Genomic DNA, 21,022 nt, shown 5'->3' with positions numbered 1-21,022 from the left:
ATTTTGCTGTACCTGAATAGAATTCTTAAAAGGAAAACAAACCTAGCGTTGTTTCTTTTGACTTTTGTGCGTGGGTTTCTGTACTCACCGTATAGTATTTGATCTGTGTGAAGTACAGAGGCAGAGCTTGATTTTTAAGATGAACATGACCCAGGCTCTGATCTGTACAGGCACAAATTCAGAAACAGTAAATAGTTTTGCACATGTTTTTATGGCACATTTTTAATTGAGGTCTAAAATAACAATTTCCTTTCTACCTACAAATCAGAGAATCAAATGGTCAGTTTTTCTACATTTTTTCTGGTACAATTATCAGCAACCATACCCTACTATTTCAGCATTACTAAAAAGATTAAAATGCACTTTATATGCAATTCGCTGGGCCAGCTTCAGATAAGCTAGCCTTTTCCAAAGTGTATCGTGGTTTTTTGAGGTTTCTGCTGTGAATTAAGTTTACTAAAATATGATTTTGAATGCAAACTTTAAGGCATAGTATACGTTAGTTGTATTAATAATTATATTGTTACAAAGACAGTTTAAAGCATTGTTAATGCAGACACTACCAATACTTAAAAGCATCATTGGCTGATGGTGATAATACAGCTTCACTAGTGGATGATTTATGATGGTAAGCATTAAATACTCTCTACTTTAAAGTCATTAATCCCTACTTTCTTCGAATACGTTTAATTAAAAAGTTCCATTTTCCAGTAATTGCTGTTTTTATATAACCCCAAAATGGAATTTTATTGAGGCACAAGGTCTTTTATATAAACATCCATCTGTCCACCGTGTAACTGTGCTGGGACAAGTTTTGTAGATTGGGTGAGAAGTGGAGAGATTACAGAATACTGTGTCCCTGTAAGAACTGTGAACTTTTGTCCTCTGAGTAAAGGCTCTGGAGGATTTTTGCTTTCATAATTTTGGTACCAAACAAGGGAACTGCAGAGTCAATAGGAGAGAAAATCATGAAACAATGGATTTAGTGTCTAGTGGAGTTGCTTTATTAGTTTATAAAGAAAAGCTCTTCTTTAGTCCTTTTTTCCTGTGTCAAGTTCTGCACTGCAAAGTATCATCTGCTTCTTACATTGTTCCCTTCTATTCAAATGCAGAATTAGGGAAACCTCAATTGCATATATAATATATATATACATGCATGTATATATCTATGTTTCAGGCTGAGAGATATGACTAATAAAATAAAAAATATGTTGGTATTAATAAGGTTGGCATTCGAAAAGTATGAAATAAATGCATGGAAGTTTGTCAGCTTATTAATCATTCCATTATAAGTGGTGTTTTTACTTTCATTGCTCTAACGTCTAACCACAGTTCATTGGCTAAAGGCCAAGCTAGCTTTTGCATTGGCACATTACCATGCGGTGTAGTTCTGTACTTCTCTTCCATTTATTAATGCTGCAGACTTCCTACAATTCAGGCTAAAAATAGAACTGGTTATGTGAAAAACACTGCATTTGTGCTTGAGCTGCAGTATAGAAACAAGAGGATTTTATATGGACGAGGAACAGATTCATGGCACAGAAGAGCTAGCTGCATATACTCTGGAAAAAGCTTTATTTTTGCATGGTTGTAAATAAGATTAGAGTTGCTATGTACACGTTAGTCTCAAGGATGAATCATATTTGCGGTATTGCCTCAGAATGTATGAATCTTCATGTGTGTCTGTTGTATGAAGGAAAGCTGATTTCTTGTACAAGGAAACCTGAAAGTAGTGCAATGTTAAAAAGTGGATTTGTAAAGTCAAAGGCATATAGTAATGTTTTGTTTTGCAGAATAAAGGGTGTCTTCATGTGTGGCACATGTTTTGAAGTATTCTCAAAAAATTACACACTAAATTAAATCTTCAACTGCAACGCTACATTTTCAGACTTGTATTTTGGCAAGGCATAACCTTTCCTATTGTTCAGTAACTCAAAGGCAGCATTTGCCGTCTCCAGACCATTTCACCACAAAAAACATTCCTAAACTTATTTCTGAGTTGTAATATAGCTGCACACTAAAAACTGCCAGCATTCAAATGCAGTCCCTGTGCTCTTGATCTTTTTTATAATGCTGTGATTTGTTTTGGATCAGCAGTATTTTGAACAAGGCAAACAACGTCCCTTTTTCCATCTGAACCTAAGGGAGCTGCCAGGGACACAGGTGAAGAGTGATAGTGGATGCATTTCATAGTCAAAATGAAAAGCAGCAAAACTGATAAGGTCTCATTGTTGCACAAATAGAAAAAGCTAACAGTTTGCATATCAGAAATATCAGGTGTTAGGACTTGACTCAGAACTGCTGAATAGTAGCTTGTTTGCCTTTGGAGAAATAGAGAGGAAGGAAATGTCATGCAGCAACATCACACATGATAGTGATGGGAGATGGCAAACAGGGAAATAGACTTTTCCTATGCTGTTTCCTAAAGATACTGTTTGGACTGGCTGTGAGGGTGGTTTATTAAGGAATTCTGATTATTAAATATCTGCACTTGGCAGAGAGGAACATATTTTGAAGTATACAACAGTCTCAGAAGTCACTCTTGTTTTGCCCTTCACTCAATACTATGTAAGAAATAAAACTGGTGATTGTGTTAGGAGAAGAGGCAATAATAATGAAATGAGAATAAATTGTAAGCTGTATGATTTCTGAACTATCTAGAGGAAATGAAATTAAGAAAGCTTTCAAATGCCATGTGCTTTGCACCAGGCCATTGAAGCAGTGAGGTAGAACAACAGCTATTGGGTAGCTTTGTCGATTTGTAACCTACAATTCCATGTAGAAAAAAGAGAGATTAGTTCACAGGACAAGTATTTGGTCCAAAGTGCTTAGCTCCTCCCCTTAATTACTACAGACCAGCCTTAGCCTTCACATAATGGTGAGAAAACATCCAAATCCAACATAGGCTGAAATCAATGAATATGTTCCTATTTACATTAAAATTTAATTTTGTCCAGACAGGCTCTCTGAAATTGATACTCAGCGCTATACCAAGTGCAGTATAAAGAATCATATCATGCAGTCAACATGATGCACTTTTGCAATATAACTTAACGCTAAAGTTAAATTAAATTACAAAGATAAATTTTATGGTCTCTCTTAAAATCATTTCAGAGCTCGGTTCTGATCAGAGATGTGTAAGACACAAATCCTGCCTATCGATCATTAAATATACGAATAGTTGTGAGAGAAGAATCGCATAATACGATGGTCTGTATGAGACTTTCGTTATGATGCAGGCTGGTGATTTGATGTATTGATCCTTTCCTGCAGTTAGGATCTCCTCTCGAGGAGCAGGCTCAGGCAGGTTGACCTCACTGCAGAAAACACCAGCCAATCTATATAATTTGGGTGAGGCCAGATTCCACCAGGAAGGTCCGTAAGAAAGAGGTAATGAATTATTCAGATTCTGGGTTTTCACAGCCTTCAGACTTAAGCCTGTCAGGAGGAGGATGAGACTTCTGCTGCGTGTCCTTTTGTTTTCACTAGCTGAACTACAGCAGTTGGATGCAGTTTGCCTCTGCCATTGGGAGTGCAGTAATAAGTACCCGTGGTATGAAAGCCAGCCGCCCCTACTTTGCCTGATTTGTCATCTGGGAAGAAAAGGAACCAGATAACCTTCACTCTTCACTTCGGTGTAGGAGGTAGAAAAAGGCATGAGTTCAGCTGGTACAACAATATTAAAATCTCGCAGCACTGTTGTGATGCCATCGAAGGGAGCATTTTTCAGAACATCTCCCAGTTGTATAGAGGGTGAATGGGAAAAAGAAACATTTACTGAAAGGATATCCTTTTAATGGCTGGGTAACTCGAGGAAGGGTGAAAAATCTGAAGTTTCAAAGTTCATTGCAAAGAGTCCAAAAAATATAAATCTATTAAAAAACAGTATTAAAACTTCAAAGAAAGAAAAAAAAAGAAACATAAATACAAACAATAAAGCCCCTTTCTAAACCCATGAACTGCAGATCAAAATAGAAAGATTAAGCAAAATCACAAAGAAAGTAATAAGAGCTACATTTTCCAAAAGTCTGAGGGGAAAGGTTTATCAGATAGTCATAGCAATGGCTGGTGGGCCTAAGATATTTTTATAATGTTTAAGAGTGTTGCAAACCAGAATTAATTCCACCACATACTGTAATGATTCTGTGGTGCCAAAGATAATTAAATGAGGCAGATGTCAAACCCATCTCCACAAACGCACCTCCAGTATTAGGGCTTGCCCTCAGATGGGGAAAAGGAGGGCACAGCTGTCCAGGGCGGCACGCATTACGTGGGGTCCTGAAGGTGGTTGACGGAGTTTGTTACGTAATGAGCTAAAGATGTGAGTAAGACTGCTTCTGTCCGGGGTAAGAAATGCTTATTTCGGTCCAATACGGACACCAAGGAGGCCTTCAGATGAGGTTCCCTTCAGGGTAGGGTGCGCTCGGCTGTCTGCCGAGCGTTTCAGCAGCAGTTCTGCAAGACCTAGGAAGTTTTCAGCAATGCCTTTTTGATTACAGCAGCATTGAACCCGGTGCCCTTTCACCACCACAGGGAGTGAGAAAGATGAAGTCCCGGATGGGATGCAGGAGAGGAGGGAGAAGCTATTGGAATTGTGAGGGAGGTTGGGGTCCTTGCTGACTGGGCTCACGGTTGTGACGCTGCCACTGCTGCCACCACACAGAAGGGCAGAATCAGTGGCCAGGAGAGCTAGCGAAGTTACTGCAGCTGCCTACATTGTGCCAGGGTGCAGGGGGGAGAGGGCACTGGCGGAAGCTGTTAGCTAACGTCTCTGTTAACAAATAGAGGGAAGGAGGGAGAGAGGAATGAAATTGGGGTCCAACACACTAATGAGAATAGCTGCAGGGCTGGGTGTAGCTGTGCAGTGTTGGGAACTGTTTCTGTTTCCTACACGCTCATCGTATTTGTCTGGAAAAATACATTTTTATTTTTTTTTTAAGCTTAGACTTACCTGAAATGAATGCTGCTTCTTTCCATTCTCGCTGTTGCTGGGAATTGAAATGGCTGCAGATACAGAGCAGTGTAAAAACATGATGAGCTATGTAGCTTGGGAGCAATTGAGCAGCTGAATACTGCATTATTGAGAAATCATTTGCTACCTCTGGGTGTTAGTGAGAAACTGGAGAGTCCTAGACTGGCATTCAGGGCAGAGCATAGGATGAATAAACATTACTGAGTGCTGAGTATTTACTAGTGAATCCAGCATGGAGCTTCAGTAGTTGCATGTCATCCCACTGCATCTTGCAGCGTTGGCAGCACACGGAGAAGAAAGCTTGAATTCCAGAAGATTTGCAGCAGAATTGATCTTATATTGTTTCCTAAATAACCAAATTATCAATGAAATGAATGACATTTTGCTTAATGTGCAGGAGGTGATCTGCATAGCAAAACAGTCGTATTTTCAAGTGACAACACGTGAGAACCATTTAAATATATATCAGTAGTCCTCAAGGGACTTGTAGATCGCAACATGAAATTGTTGTTTTCATGTGCATACCTTATTGTTGCCAAATTACCTCTGGCTTAGTATTTTCTTTCTTATCTACTTGAGATAGGAATCTCTTCAGAATGAGGGGCTCAGTAGTTTGTAAAATAGCCGTATATATCTCTAGCATTGCATAAATAATAAATAATAAGGCTTAGATGCTAATGATCATTAATATTGCAAGTGTTAAGCTGGAAATTCTAATTCCTAGTTTCTTAGGTAATTGCAAGTATAAATATTTCTTGACTCAGCATGGTGAGCAGTCACAAAACGTGGAACCCTACCCTGTGTGGAGTGATGGCTATTAAGCATATCCTGGACCCAGTAAATCTCAGGCTATGGAACTTGTCCCAGAATCTGTTCTTGCTACAGAACGGTGCTGCAGAAACTCATCCTGCATTTCTTAAAGCTAACACAAAATATCCACCCCATATGGTTTTGGAGACATGCTTAAAATATGAGCCAAGTTCAAGCTGATGCAGTTCTGTCTTGCTGAGCCCTGAACTAGTCTTAAACAATTTCTTTGAAAGGTGCAAACACATTCATCTCAATGAAATTTTGAGTCAAAGCCTAAAGAAAGAAATTTCAGTGACAGTTTTTAAACCTTTTCATTACTGTCTGCTTAAAGTAAGTGTATTTAATTTAGGAGTAAATATAGTAAGTGTTCCTATACCATATTTACAAGCAGTTTTTCACCTCCTTCTGGATATCGAAAGCTCATATCGTTCCTTACCTTTGTAGCAAAACCAAGGACTTCAATCTGCTTATACACTGCCAATTCAAAAATCTTTGGCACAGAAGGAATTGGAAAAATGGAGAGAGAGAAGAGTAGTCATAATAAACAAGTCAGGGATTAGTCCATGGTATTGGACTACTTAAGCTGTTGGGGTTGAGAGCTGCCTTTTCATTCTGGCCAAGGATCATTTAAGGTATCATCGCTAAAGTAAATGATCCTATAAAGACTGGATTTTGAATAGCCAGGTTCAATGGACTACTTTTATAATTTAAATCAAAGTGGCTACTGAACTTGCTGCTTGCTGCATTAAGTACTGCAAAATCTCTGAATCGGTAATTTGTTTAGCAAAGCCAGAAATGCACTGCACGGTGATCACACAATGAAAATTTCTTATCAGTTCCCACATCTCAGCAGGAGTGTACCTGGCTCTTCAAAAAGTGAAAGCAGGTAGCAGGAGTGATGGGAATCTCAAAAACACTTACTTTGGCTTAAGGTGTATCATGTAGGGAAGGAGCATGGATATAGTTGATCCACTGAAATGCACTGATGGAAGAGACTTAAATTTGTCTTGATATACTGTGCATGAGCTTAGAACAAAGCAAAAGCAATCCCCTCCAGAAAAGCAAGTATGTAAAAAAAATAAAAAAATCATTTCTTGTGGTTCATAGAGATAAATAAATAAATAAATAAATAAATGATCTTCTCATTTATATCTCCGTGTTTTTAATGGAAATCAAAGATGTTTTTTAAGATGGAAATGTTCTGTATTCACATGTGATTCTTAAAAAACACAAGCTATTTTGAGCAGTGAATTGCAAGCCGGCCAGTGAAAGAAGCAGCAATATGTTCCTAGGAAATTTTCAGTCCTCCCTCTGTTCTGCAGAGGAATGATACTTACATTAATTTTGAAAAATAAGCATGAGCAGAGAAATTTAAACTCGGCTATAAGCCTTCCCTTTTTCTATTTCCAAGGAATGAACCATATTGAAGACTGCAGCAAAGCACTATTGTTTCAGTACCACACTGCAGGGAGTGCAGAGTACTTGACATTACCCCTGGCAGTCACACCTTCAGCTACGGCTCTTCTACAGTGGCTGAAAAAATACCCACGGTGCATCCCCTGCCTCATTGCAGATAGATCAGTAACATATCATGGACATCTGAAAATATGTATTTGTGGTTATCCATAAAACAGTGTGCAAAGACATCTCAGTTCTTTTCAGAGGTCCCATCCCACTGAAGTCAATGGGACCTTTCCCAGGAAAACGCTCTGGGGCCAGAACATCTATTCCCATCCCTGGATCTATTCTCTAGAACACGAGTAGGGTATGCAGAGGAAAGACTGCATCTCAGCATAGAAATAAAATGTTATTGTCTTCTGACTCGTTAGTTAATAACTCAGAATCTTTGTGGAGGAGAAAAAAAAAAAAGAGCTCGGAAAGAAAGCACTGAACCCCGTCAAGGCTGCACCATCTATTCCAGGTATACCTTCACTGTCAACATCCTTCCCGAACATCAGACAGTGACGAATACTCCCATTGAAATGTCTCTTGTCACTTCTATGAAGGGTTGTAAATCTCTGTGAGCTGTGACTATTCAACAGTTTCCATAGTTTTCAAGTGATTAATATGGGCATTCAACCAGGAAAAGTTTCAAGCATCAAGGAGTTAAAAACTAAATTTTATGGAACTTCAGGGAAGGCTCATTGCCATTAGGTTCCTCACCGGTTTGTTTCAGAAAAACTGATGTAGCCTCATCATACGTTAACATTTTTAAGGGTCATCTACATGGAATTTCAGAAAATTCCATTTTTCGCTTACGGCTAGTGAAACTTTTGCTTTATATGGACAAAAGTGGTAATGATGGGAAGATGCAGTTCTCAAAAATTGCTTCTTTTGGTAGACTAGGGCTTGGCTGTCCAGCACCAAATATGTTTCCTTCTTTAAAGAAAGCGGCATGGGATTATGGCAGTCTCACCGCATAAGTATTGCAAGGCTCGAGTCCCACTGAATTCTCTTTAAAATGCAAAAGGCATTGAATGACTGAGACGATGCAGTTCTTTTGTGCTCTGTGGCATGGAAGCAGGGGGAGAGATTGTTAGCTGGGTCAGCTCTGCCACCTGCAGCTCGGAGCTGGCAGAACCGCAGCATCTTCACCAGGAGCGTATCAGTCCTTGACTATAGGAATTGTAGAAAGTCTGATGGAGACAAGAGGCTTCACTGAGAGGGTGTACAGAAATTAAATTACGGATAGAATACATAAGCTTCTGTATGCCATACAAAAATAAGGTAAAAGAGTTTTCACATTGGTCTTTCTGCTAATCCTCGCTGCTATCAGAACAGACTTCCATTCTCAGAACAGAATAGAAAACCAGCATCAGAACAACAGTCATAAAGCTGAATACAATCTCGGTGTGACTGTAGTGGTCCCAGAGCTGAGTCTGACCCCGTACTGCAGGCAGATTTTGGCTCTGCTGATAACTGAAGTACTACAGGAAATTATTCTGTGGATCCATATTCTCGGAACCCTCTAACTCCTGTCTGCAATGCCTCCAGTATCTCCTCATATAACTTCCTTCCTAAAACATGCTCCTTTCTGAAACCTATAAATTCTAGTCTTCTCCTCCAAAAAAAAAAAAAAGTCATTAAAAAAATAAAATAAATCAAATCCTTCCAGATGTGTGCTTTACTAATGCAGAAAGCCATGTGCTTTATTATGTTCCCTACTTTCACTTCCCCGAGCCCCAAGGGTATAACATTACCATTTTCTCAAGTTGGATCTCAGCCCTGTAATTGATGAATTGGACATAGGATCCATATGGAACTCTATCAAAGTCGCTGACACTCTATACAACGCCAAAATGCATGCATATGTGTCCCAGTGGATGCTGGGCACCCAAGAACATGGACTTTTCAAGCCAATGACTTCTCTTGCTGTAAAGCGCTGTGGTCCACAAATCCAGCTCAGTGCTATTCACAGCGAAACAGTGACGGTTCTGCAGCAGTGGTCAGACATCATGGTGATGAGTTCAAATAACAAAACATGACTGGAAACCAAATCTAATCAAGTTGGGCTTATATGAGTAATGTCAAGATTTCAGGATGTTTTAGCACTGCAGAGGGAAAGTGTATCATCTGTTACGATACTCATTCTTCAGTGATTTAAAAGCCAAAGAAGCATATTTTTGCTATTAACTTTAGGCTTAGTTCAGTTGCCCAAGCACTTAAGACACCTTCTAGTGCCTGAAACATCCACACGGAGCCTTGTGTCCTTCTGGGACAGCAAGAGAGACCAGCTGGCTCAGATACAGCACAATCTATGGCATTTCAGCTGGCACTAGACCCCGTGTGCGGGCAAATGAGTCCCACCTTTTGTATTGTCTATATGTGGAGCATGGAAATGTCTAACTCGTGTCTTGTCAAGCACTGCTATTAAGGATTCTGGGTCCCTAGAAATGTGGAAATTATTTCTGTGATCATACACTGTCACTTCCCTGAAGTCTTTAAGGTATTTTCCTGGGTGACTGGTTTTGAGCTGTGCAGAAAATGCTTGAAGAAGAGATTGGTTTAGTTGGTGTTCTAAATATTGTTATTATAGTGCTACAGTAAAGGCTTGTATATTTTAATATTATACAATCCTTGAAAAATGTTAAAATAGATATTTTGAAAAGGAATCTTACAGACTGAGATGAGGTGGTCTGTGGGGAATAGGCAGTCGACGCCTCGGGCTTCTTCTGTATGCAAATGAATGTAGGAGTATGTAAAACATTTTGTTAGCTTTGTTTTAAGGAGTCACTCTGTAAAATCGCACAGACAAACCTGTCTGCCAGTTACCCTGCTCACGAGTAGTTAAAGATGGCAGGTGGCAGATCTCAGGACATGGTCCTGGGCAAGCTGCTCGAGTCCCCTGCTTGAGCAGGGGGTTGAACCAAACGGCCTCCGGAGCTCCCTTCCAACCTCAGCCACCCTGTGATTCTGTGGTTTTGGCCAACCCATATATATAATGCATCTTCTCCCAGCATTTTTTGTCTAGCACTTTGCAAAAAAACAAGATACAGATTGTCATTGGCAGATGCCTCAGACTTAAGGTAATTGGACCACGATCTTTTCCTCTTTCAGGGATTTGGTTTTGAGTCATGTTGGATTTCAAGTAGGTCTCGAAGGGCACAGAAAAAGACTGTGAGATTTAATATCAATCATCGTTAATCCAGTTCGTTTTACATTTGTGTCCAATTCTCATGAGCTAGATGAATTTAAAATGGACTCGTCACTACAGAGTGCAATGTCCTCCTGTTACTCGAGCATCTGACCTTATAATTTGCAGACTTCAGAGGGAGAAATTGGCTGAGAATTCCCCAGCCCCAGCACCAGAAGAGGAATTCACGCGAGCCTGTGCTGCTCCTAGATATCAAGAAGACGAGAGTGTCCCATGTCTCAGTGCAGGGGCCCCGCGCCTGTCACTTTGAATCCATGTGTGTGACCTCAGTCAGCCTTGCTGTGTTTTGGGTCCATGTCCAACTTTAATCTTGGGTATGAAAGGAAGGAGATTATAGGTAGGCTTAGCACCAAGTTATCTACAGACTACAGTGACGGCGCAGTTCTTCACGGTGCACATTACAGCTTGTACACAATAGGAAGCATCTTTGCCAGATGATAAAGAAGAAACATTCTCTTTGTTGCCAACAATAAATATATACAGAGGAGTAAATGTGTCAGGAATAAAGTGTCCCTAAGGAAATCTTGGAAGACCCTACATGTATATTTACATACTTTTAGTCCCAGCAGCACTAGAGCTGTGCGAGTGTAGTGCTCTGCCCAGGCTAACTAGTTTGTTAAGAATTATTACAGCTATCTGTTTCATACTAGCTAGTATCTGTGCATAATGACATGATTTAGGCTGCCCTGCCAGAAACACAGATTTTTGAGAACCGAAGCAGTGGTGTAGATTATAATCACAAATTCCCCTGTCTCCCTCACACATGCACAAAACCTGAGCAAGTGCCTGCAGGTTTCAGAATAAATTGAAGAAGAACTCAAAATACAACATCTCTTTCACAGCACAAACTGGATCCTGTATGAGTTTCGGAACTTGATGCTCTTAATTTTTGGTAGAACATTGAACCAGAGGAAAGGCTGAGCCCAGAGTGCACACTATGGTAGCAGCTCTCTGTCTATTAGATTACCTTGCAGATATTTGTGTACAAAAAATACATTTTAGAAGTGTATGTAAGAAAAAAGTCAATGAGGCAATTGCAGATTCAATTTCTACAGCTGGAAAAAAAAATCCTCATTCTGAAGCTCTTCATTCTCCCTGCTGCTTTATGTTATCTTTGTTTTAACTGCTCTTAATGAAAGGCTCATCAGAAGATAGTGTCAATACATAATAATATTTAAATGCTGAATTCATCTTTAAGTCCTCATGGCAGCTCCCTTTTAGCTATTTTTCCTGCCTGCTCGGAATCTCTGTTTATATGAATGAGAGTAGAGCATGCATGGGGAGACTGGAACAAACATTGATCAGCTGTGCAGCCCAGAGAGAAGAATTTGCTTCATGCCTTACACGTTTGTAAAAGCATGGAAGGAAAACATCACCTGCTGAAATAAATCCAAGGCGCTCCATCAGCAAGACCTACTAAGAATTCAGTAAAGGACTGTTGCACTCAGATCAAAAGTCACATTACATTATGCCTGTCTGCAGTGCCCATTCTGAGCTCTAATAATTTGACCAACTTGTTGCCCTCCTTGTGTTGGTAAAAAGCCAAACCTTCCCTGCTTTTAAATGCAGTTCTGCTTTGAAAAGTGGCTCTAAAAATGACATGTGGGCTCCATGTTTGTTCTGTGTCAGCTATTTCCTTATCAAACGTGCTCAGTTAACAAGGAAGGAACCTCTTCCTCCTGTGTGCCAGCCTTGCAAATTTCAGGTGGAAGCCAGGGGTCAGTCTGGATTTTTCCTTCTTATGTAGGATGACCAAAAAACAAGGGTTCTGCAAACGAGGGTAAGCCCTCAGTTACATATGTGCAATTCTGTCGTCTTCTGTGGCTTTGCATAAGGTTTAACTGACTGGAAATGTGGTGATAAACAGGAGGGAATAGAAACCAGCTCGCTCCGTTCTTTATGCTAGATCTGCTGTGCTAACAGGAGCAAAAAGCAGTGAACAGTGATTTTAATTATTAAGTGAACAGATAGAAAATGTGTAAGAAGCAACTGTATTTGAAGAAGGGGCCTGCTTCAGAAATGTTCAGTTTCAACATAATAGAGCATTCAAGCTGACAAGGAAAATAAAATGCTTTTTTCATGGACATGTCATTATACATGTGATGGGAAGAGAATGTATGGTCCTCATAACAAGAAGGGAACAAAATTATTTGAATTATTTTGCATGAAATAGAAAGATAAAAGTTTTTCTTTACAGCCTTCATTCCTGAGAATTCTTCATTATGGGGTGCAGCAGGTCAGAAGATCACTATGTGTACATCTTGCTATACTGGAATGAGAAGCTGCTATGGGCATTTTATGATTTATTAATTCATCTTTACAGCTATGCCAATCAAGCATGACAGTTTTCTGCTCTTCTAAAACCTCTGCAGTCTGGAAGACCAGAGTTGAAGTTTACCCTATTTTTTAAAAAAATACCTAAGGTAGCAAATAGTGAGCAAAAGTTGTCTCAGATCAGAATTTTGATCCTGCAATCCCAATGCAGATTAAACTGAGCTGTAGGATAGGGTAAAAAAAATAAATAAATGATAGGTTAAAAAAAATAAAATAAAAAAGCTGAGGATATACTTTCCAGCTATGTAAATACTGATCAACTGAATCTTTGCTCGGTGAATTAATTCGATTTTGACTTTTTCTTCCAGTTGTGTGTAATACTGGAGCCAATGCAGGAACTGATGTCAAGACATAAAACTTACAATCTAAGTCCTCGAGACTGCTTGAAGACTTGCTTGTTTCAAAAATGGCAGAGAATGGTGGCCCCACCAGGTATGTTTGTTTTCTAGTATTTAATTTATTTTATAATTAAGTGAATATGGAAACAATGGGAAATTTTGATGCAAATGTACTTAAAAAGGAAAGTAATAAGAATTAACACTATTCCAAAATTAAGCTTGAAAATGATTCTGATTTTGCATTATTTCAGTCTGATGCAACACAATGTAAAGCAAGTTTTACAGATGTGCACATTCAAATGTATCCACTATGCATAGGACATAATTTAGTTCAAAAATACATGTAGATAGAATACAAAATGCCTACTGGCTCCATTAGAATTCATAGTTTGTGTAATTCAGCTTCCTGCTGTGATTCTGAAATTACAGCTACAATTCATAATTAATTGTCTTTGAGTCTAATATAATGTTATTTACAGGCCTGGACCTAATCTCCTTCCTCTTACCTGAAAATAATAATTCTCCCTTTTTTCATATTATTAAAGATTTGCATATTTAAGACTATTTACATGGATGCCCAGGCCAAGTTTTGCAAAGTACAACTGCTACCTTTGTTCTACTCCAATTTAGGACAAATTATGCAATTGCCCCAGTTTGGTCTAAGTTTGGAAGATTTGCAAATAGATGGCATTCAGCACTTTTTAATATGCTTCTTGGGAGTGTCAGTTTTAAAGATGAAGCCCACACCAGAGTTGGAAGGGAATTCTATGATATTTGTTCACTGGCAGCAGTAGGGCAGAAAGCTGCCTGCCTCGTTCCATTGTCTCTGGCCGGCGCAGCTGAGGCTGTGATCTACATCAGAATAAGATCTGGATTTTTCTTTAGCAAAACCTTCAGCAAGTTACACAGCCCCTTTTAACATCATGATAATTACCATGATGTACCCATTGGTAAAATGCTTTCATATATCTTTATAGATAATCTGGGAGAATAAACTTCATTAGTCCATTATATAAAATTGAAAGCAGATTCCACTGGTTTGGTTCCAAATAGTATTCCAAGGTTCATATATTAAATCTGAACTAACTACTACTACTAGTAGTAAACTTACGAATGTAAAACTAGATGAAAAAAGTATTTCAACACTTCTGCTTGTGGTTCATTTTAGCACACACTTTACAACATCTTCCATTTTCTTTGCTTCTCACCATTTTACTGCAGCAGAACCCACAAGACAACCGACAACCAAACGGAGAAAAAGGAAAAATTCTACCAGCAGCACTTCGAACAGCAGTGCTGGGAACAACGCAAACAGCACCAACAGCAAGAAAAAGTCAGCCGCTGCAAACCTGAGTCTATCAAGTCAGGTACCTGTAAGTCTCACTTTCCTTTTAGGCCCCAATCACTTACAGTGCTTTAATTCTTTCCTTGTAAAGAAGGTGCATTCTTGAGCCTAAACTATAACAAGCAAAAGGCGGCCTTGCACACACAGTATGCCGTGGAAGCTGGGGAATTAGTGGGGAGATGTGAAGAAGCCATTCTGCAGTGCAGCTTTAATGATCCACCCTGATGCAGGGCTACCTTGAGGAACAGATGTGATTTTTTTAAGGCTGAGGCCAGCTCGCCAATGGGACTCTTTCCGCTGGTGGTGGGACTCAGACTGGGCCCCATGTGTTCAGATGTAGCACGAGCACTCAGAGTGTCTTGCAGACATCCAAAACCCCAGTGCTCTGTCGGCGTGAACCCCTATGGAGCAGGGTTGCCACACCTGAGCAGACCACTTGGCTCGCTACATTAGTACCTTATCGCTAATCGGTGCTGGGTTCGGGTGCTCCAGTGGACAAGGTTATGAGTTACCTTGCTTGCAGAGTTTATCTCGTTCTCAAACCACTCCATTTGCACAGGGTAGATCCCTTGGAATATGGGTCTCAGTTTATTCACCTCACTAGCTGTAACTGTTGGCATCCTAATTATATAGGGAAACACCAAATCATTTCTAGAACTCCACCAGCATTTTAATAATGTCACATTTATTGCCTTAGTCATGATATAGGGGTAATGTGACCCCAAATTGTGACAAAGTATGCCTTAGTCAATAAGGAGATAGCTCATGCATTTTAAAGTTGGGGAAATTAATTTGATATTATAGGAACTATAAAGTGGTATCTTGGGAATAACATGCAGGGATTTTTATTGGATTTCTGATCAGCAGATAGGAAAGGGCTATGTCTCTTCTGAAGCCTGACAAAGAATATAGGCCTTTTGTTAGCACAAAGCAGGCACTTCCTAGAAAGCTTGAATACTCATAAAAAAGAGGAGTAGACTAACACCAGTGAAATGAAATGAAATGAAATGAAGATTTTTGTTTAGCAACTGAGTCAGCAATCCACTAGCTTACAGCAGCTTTGGGCTTCAGTACATTAAACTCATATTTTCTCCTTGTCATATTAAAATTTTCACGTGGCTCCCATCCCTGGAGTCAGATTCTTTCCCTAATATAGTCATCTCTGGGCTTTTCTGGCAGCACGAAGCAGTCAGAAGGCCAGCTACCTGATCCCCTGGTGGCAGAGACCACTCTGCCTCTCTGATTGTGTCTGCCAGAAAACCCCTTGGATCAATAATCAACCACACATATGAAAAAACAGCAATTAGGCGTAAAACTGAGCAACCAGCTAGTTCCCTGCTGCCTCCAAGTTTAAAAGACAGTAAGATCACTGTATCTCAGCCGCTCCCTGCCCTGAGTTCAGTTCGGCAGGACCAGAGTCTGACCCCCTGCCCCTCTGAAGCCTGCTCCTCCCTGGAGAGATGTTGACTTTTGTTGGCTTCAGTGGTAGCCGCGTGTGCTCGTACGTTTGAATGTAATTGGGCCCTCTGATAGTTACCTGTCACTCCCACTGATACTCAGGCTGACTTCAGGAACTCAGAGGCTATTCCTGACAGACGGTAGTCAAGACTGCTCTTCCTGATGGGGATAATAGTTGAGCATCTGAGACATCATGGTGAAGTTTATCATGGTATGAGGGATGGATTTTTAGTCTTCATTGACTTTCAGGATGCTACGTAGCTATTTTTTTTCGATACTGTTTGCTTTCTGTACCAGAGTAGCAAGATGGTCCAAACTCTTCTTTTATGGAGGATCAGGTTTCTTTTTTAGGACCCTTCTCTTTTCACTCTGAACAGTGGAAAATGGTTAGCTGTTCAATTTGACATACTAACAGTTCTCCCCATCTTCCCGAAGGCAAAGATAGCAAACCAGATGGAATTGATGGTTGGGCCATCCTGTAGGATAGACAGAACTCAAAATAATTTTAGCAGTAAGATATTTTGGTGTAAAACTATTCAACACTTTTCAGTTAAATAGAGAAATGTTACTGTGTTTATTCAAAATTATGCATTTCTGACGTGGTCCTTCTTATTACAGACATGCCACTGCTTTCTGAAGTTAGTGGCAGGTAGCAGTAACTTGCCTTCTGTTTCTTTCTCTTAACTTTACCTCAGTGAATCAGTCAGTAGATAATGTCTGATTTTCTTTATATGCAATAGAAGACAAGATACCTTCAAACACAATATGAGAGTTTTCTCAGTTTCCCACTATTAAAAGCTTCATTCAGCCACAGAGCTTTCTGTGAATGGGTCTTTCCTGCTCGGTAGAAAAAAACTTCTGAAATCATTGATTTTCCATGTTAAAATCATTCTTTCCATTATTATTAGAGAAGAGGAACGAAACCACTGCATCTTCTGTCCAGATGACTTGCATAAGCCAAGATAGTTCCAGTTCCATTTTTCCCATCGTCTTTGCTGGAGACCCCCACCAATGGGCTCACATTCATACCAAACCTGCATTAATATAAAGTCATGTACTCCAGATGCAAGCTTCCTCTTGTTCTCCAGTGGTTTCTTCCCAGGCAGCAAAGACAACCAGACAACCTCTCCACCATAACAGAATCTAAATTCCTGTCACTTCTATGCTTCCATATTGTTTTCTCTTTGATAGTAAATTAATCCTGGTTATAGAATGTTTCCATGGCCTCTACTCTATGTAATGTTTCTTGGTTTAGGATATTAGTAATTATTCAGTTTTGCTGCTACAGTAATGCTGTGTACACTCTGGCAAATATGTGAACTTACCATAACCCTCATCCACTTTTCTCACCCACACCATTAGCTTCTGTTTGTGTAATGAGGTCTTCATGTCTGGAGAGGCAAATTTTCCACTTTCAAGAAAGCAGCTGGAGTACTGTCAGCTATGACAAAGTTTGAAACTTCTGAAATATTTCTCATTTTCCCCATAGTCCCTTCCAGATCTTCAGATAAATACACGGTGCTAAGCAAAGTTAGATCAATGAGATGAAATGGTGTTTGTCACATACACATGCTTCTTCATTAATAGGAGGTTGTGCCGTTCCCTCTACCTGAGTATTTTCTGATCAGTTCTTCAGGCAGGGACAGTACTGACAATAGAGATCCAAGCCCAGAAAGTAAAATGTTGTTGTATTTCCATGCATGGGTCAGGTTAGTACTGCACCCTGAAGTTCAGCTGCTGAAACCTAATCAATCAGTATCATTTGTACCCTTTGTGTTACCTTAAATTTATTAGCACTTTGAGTGTGCTGACACGTTCTGATACATCTTTAATGACACAGTCTTCAAAAGCATCCTAAGGGGCTCTGTCAGTGGGTGGGTATGCATCTTCCCTCTCATCAGTAATTTGAACAGGGTCACCCTCATGCTGTCCTTATGTTTCTAGCTGTTTTTTAATACTTCCACAGCTCTGCTAAATAAAATACAAAGTTTTGCCCGTCTGATGGTTACTTGCACTTTGTTACACTCATTTTCCCTTATGTATATTTCCCATCTTCTATGATTCTGTTAATTCTCATGCTACTGGTTACAGACCTTCATCATCTCCTATTATCAATAGGACTCTTCCTGTCCAAGTCCCTTGTTTAACACTTTTCCTTCATATTGCGAGCTTTCTTAAAACAAGTTACTGGTAAGTAACTACCAGTTACTGGTAAGTAACTGGTTTTTCAGTTATTCAGTGATTCTTTTGACTGGAATCTATTGATGCTGAGGCAACGTGCTGCAATGGGTTGGAAGCAGAACTAAATGCCACTGAAGCCTCCCCAACAGCACAAATAGAAAGATATTTTTCTCACCTGAAGTTTGCTTCTCTCAGGCTTTCATTGGTGCAGGCAGAATACTTCCACAAATGCATTGGGTTTTGTTTAGTGTGTAAAGAAAGTTGACAAAACAGGGACAAAGAAACTGTAGTCCACTCAGATGTCTTAGTCTCAGCAGATTCCAGTCATTCCAGTCAGATTTGTTCATGATCTTCATCTTGTCTGGTCTTTGGAAGAAACGTTAACCCATTGTGCAGAAACCAGGATTACCAATTTCCTCTTTCCTCCAAAGAGCAAAGATGGGCAAGACTCCTTCCACAAGGGTGACAGAAAACTTGTCTTTCTCATGTTAGCTTTCCTATGATTTCAAAGTAAGTTAGTTATCTAATTTGGGTGTGTCATCATTTATCATTTACACATTACTAATTTCCTCTGATATTTGAAGCTAGTTGCAGTGTTCTTCCATGCCTTTGCTCAGGTTTCAAGCCTCTTCACAGGCTGAGATATGATATCTTTGCTTTTTTTATTATTATTATTATGTTTCAAATAATATTGTCTTGCAAAACCAAGCCTTCGTTTGTAGACTGGTGACCTGTAATCTGTGGATTATAGGTGTAAGCAAGACAATCAAAAGTGGTTAATACAGCCATATCACTTAAAAATCACTTTCAGTTAAGTTTAGTGAAAACAGTCCACATTGATCTATTTTAATCTATTTGAATTTGGAAATTTGACAACAATGCACAACTCTCACAAACTCTTAAGAACCTCTACGCTGCTCCCAGTCATAACTGTAGAAACTAACAGGTGGATTTTGCTTTTATTTACTAATGAAGATCTTGTTGAGTGTAATACTGTAGACATGAGCTCAGTGAAATATCATTTGTGTTGGAAAGAATAAAGCATCACTACATGCCACTAAGTAAATCAAATGTTCTTTGTTATATCCAGAGTCTTAATTAGAGCCTCCTTGCACTCTTTAAATGAGTTATATACCTCAATAGTCTCAATTTCTCTTTGTAGTTCTTTGTAAGCTCCTCAAAAGCCAAATCCATAAATAAACCTGCTAATGTGGGAGGGAGCAATACAATCTCTTACATGTTTCAGAAACAGGGAGCAGGTTTAGGTGTTTTGTAATAGATGTTGTAGTACCAGAGCTACGGTTCCAGGGCTAGAAGATTAGTGTCAGAAATTATCCCCAAGTCTCAGAACAGTGCAATGCAGAATCTAAAATTTAGCCTTAAGGAGATGAGAGTGAGCAAATTGGTTTCCAGTTGTTGCGCTTTACGAAAAATGTACCAAACAAGACCAGCACGTCAAGTTAACAGAGAGGACTGTGATGAGATGTGAAAGATAACCATTTTCTTCTAGAAAATGTTTACTCTGAAACCTAATTAAAATGTCAGTTCTGTTTCTACAGATCATTTCAGCACAAATGTCAGTCTGACGTTTTTTCTTGGAGGTAGTGACCATTACTGCAGAGGGCAGCAATGGGGCTCTAAGTTGTTAATATTTTTTGTGGCAAGGAGTTATGAAGTCAATTATTAAAACAATCACAACTAACACAATTCTGTAAGAAGGAAGGAGGAGATACCCTTCTTCTTTTGACTTAGCACTTCCAGGTGTGCAGGCTGCTAAAACTAGTGCAACTTTCTGTTCTTGAAGTATGAGGCTTGTTTGAAACATTTACTTGATAGTTTCAGGCATTTTTTAATTATCTCAGGCCTGTGAAGCACTGCTTGTGTACTTCTGGGGACAGTGACACCTACATATTAACAAAGCAAATTAATAGCAAAGCAAAATAAAATAACAAAGCAAAGATGGAAGGCATAGGTATGGGGATTTTTACATGGCCCACACTTTTTTTTTACACTTTCTTACCTCCACACACCAGTAAGATATTGATTAGACACAGGATGATCTTTAAAATCCCACGTTAAAAAGTCTAGTTCCTATAACTGGGTATAGCAGAGCTAAACTTTGAGGCTAGGTATAAAACAGATGAAGCCTGAGAAATGACCGGTCTGTTAAATAGAAGTGCTTGCATTTGGGTTGTGTATGAAGTGATCTCTGTGTGTAGTTTATATGCATCAATTTAAGTTTGGATGGCAATTAGGGATATTGCAGGATGAAAGGTATGATATACATGAAAGCTGCTTTTGTGGTTATATGATTAAATAATACATTTCTATCACATAATGTAAAACATCCACTGCTTTATTTACAGGGGTTCACTGCAACCATATTTTACTATCATGAGACATTCCTTCACCAAAAATGTTGTTTCTAATCACAGAGTAAATTAATAAGATTGAGTGACTACAGTCTAAATCTTTTTTAAACTAATCTAGTCAAATATGTGCTACCATAACTAGGCCATAGCAGTATATGCTGCCGTGCAAGAGACTAGGGTTTAATTCTTGGATTCTGCTTCTCACTCCATGAGCAGGAGCTAGGAGCACTCCAGAGCTGCAGCCTCAACCCTGGGAGGGATGGAGCCTTGTGTCATTCAACAGCAGTGACCCCCACTGGCCAATTTAAGGAGAAGCATTGAGGGGCTCTAAAAGGAGTCACTTCCAGTCCTCCTCAGAGGTTGGTGGTCATTGCACGGGAATTAGTGAGTGGAGGTTCAATGGGGTGCACTCGGTGGGGTCTTCAGCTTTTCAGTCTGAGGAGCAGAATCCTCTCCGGGGAGGAACCAGCATGTGCGCTTCCTGAGACAGTATTTTTGCCTGACATAACTCTAAGCAGCAGGATTGTCAAGAATATATTATATACACTTTTAAATGTC

At 39.5% G+C, this 21,022-nt stretch overlaps 1 protein-coding gene across 12 annotated transcripts in view; it reads left to right on the top strand.

Annotated features, from left to right (window-relative positions):
- Positions 1 to 21,022, top strand: part of LDB2 (LIM domain binding 2) — a 373,500-nt gene that overhangs the window by 348,660 nt on the left and 3,818 nt on the right. For 5 of the 12 annotated variants that reach the window (XM_048048002.2, XM_048047991.1, XM_048048008.2 and 2 more), the window contains 2 exons: positions 13,079 to 13,202; positions 14,330 to 14,481. In XM_048048002.2, the coding sequence (XP_047903959.1) occupies positions 13,079 to 13,202; positions 14,330 to 14,481 (276 nt within the window). Of the gene's footprint in view, positions 1 to 13,078; positions 13,203 to 14,329; positions 14,482 to 20,680; positions 20,824 to 21,022 lie in introns of all 12 variants that reach the window. The other 7 variants (XM_013180384.3, XM_066995686.1, XM_066995683.1 and 4 more) reach the window with 6 other exon arrangements.

This window comes from Anser cygnoides, chromosome 4 (genome assembly GCF_040182565.1).
Source record: "Anser cygnoides isolate HZ-2024a breed goose chromosome 4, Taihu_goose_T2T_genome, whole genome shotgun sequence".
NCBI lineage: Eukaryota > Metazoa > Chordata > Aves > Anseriformes > Anatidae > Anser > Anser cygnoides.
Note: the sequence above shows the minus strand (reverse complement) of the source record. Positions and strands in the feature narration are given on the sequence as shown.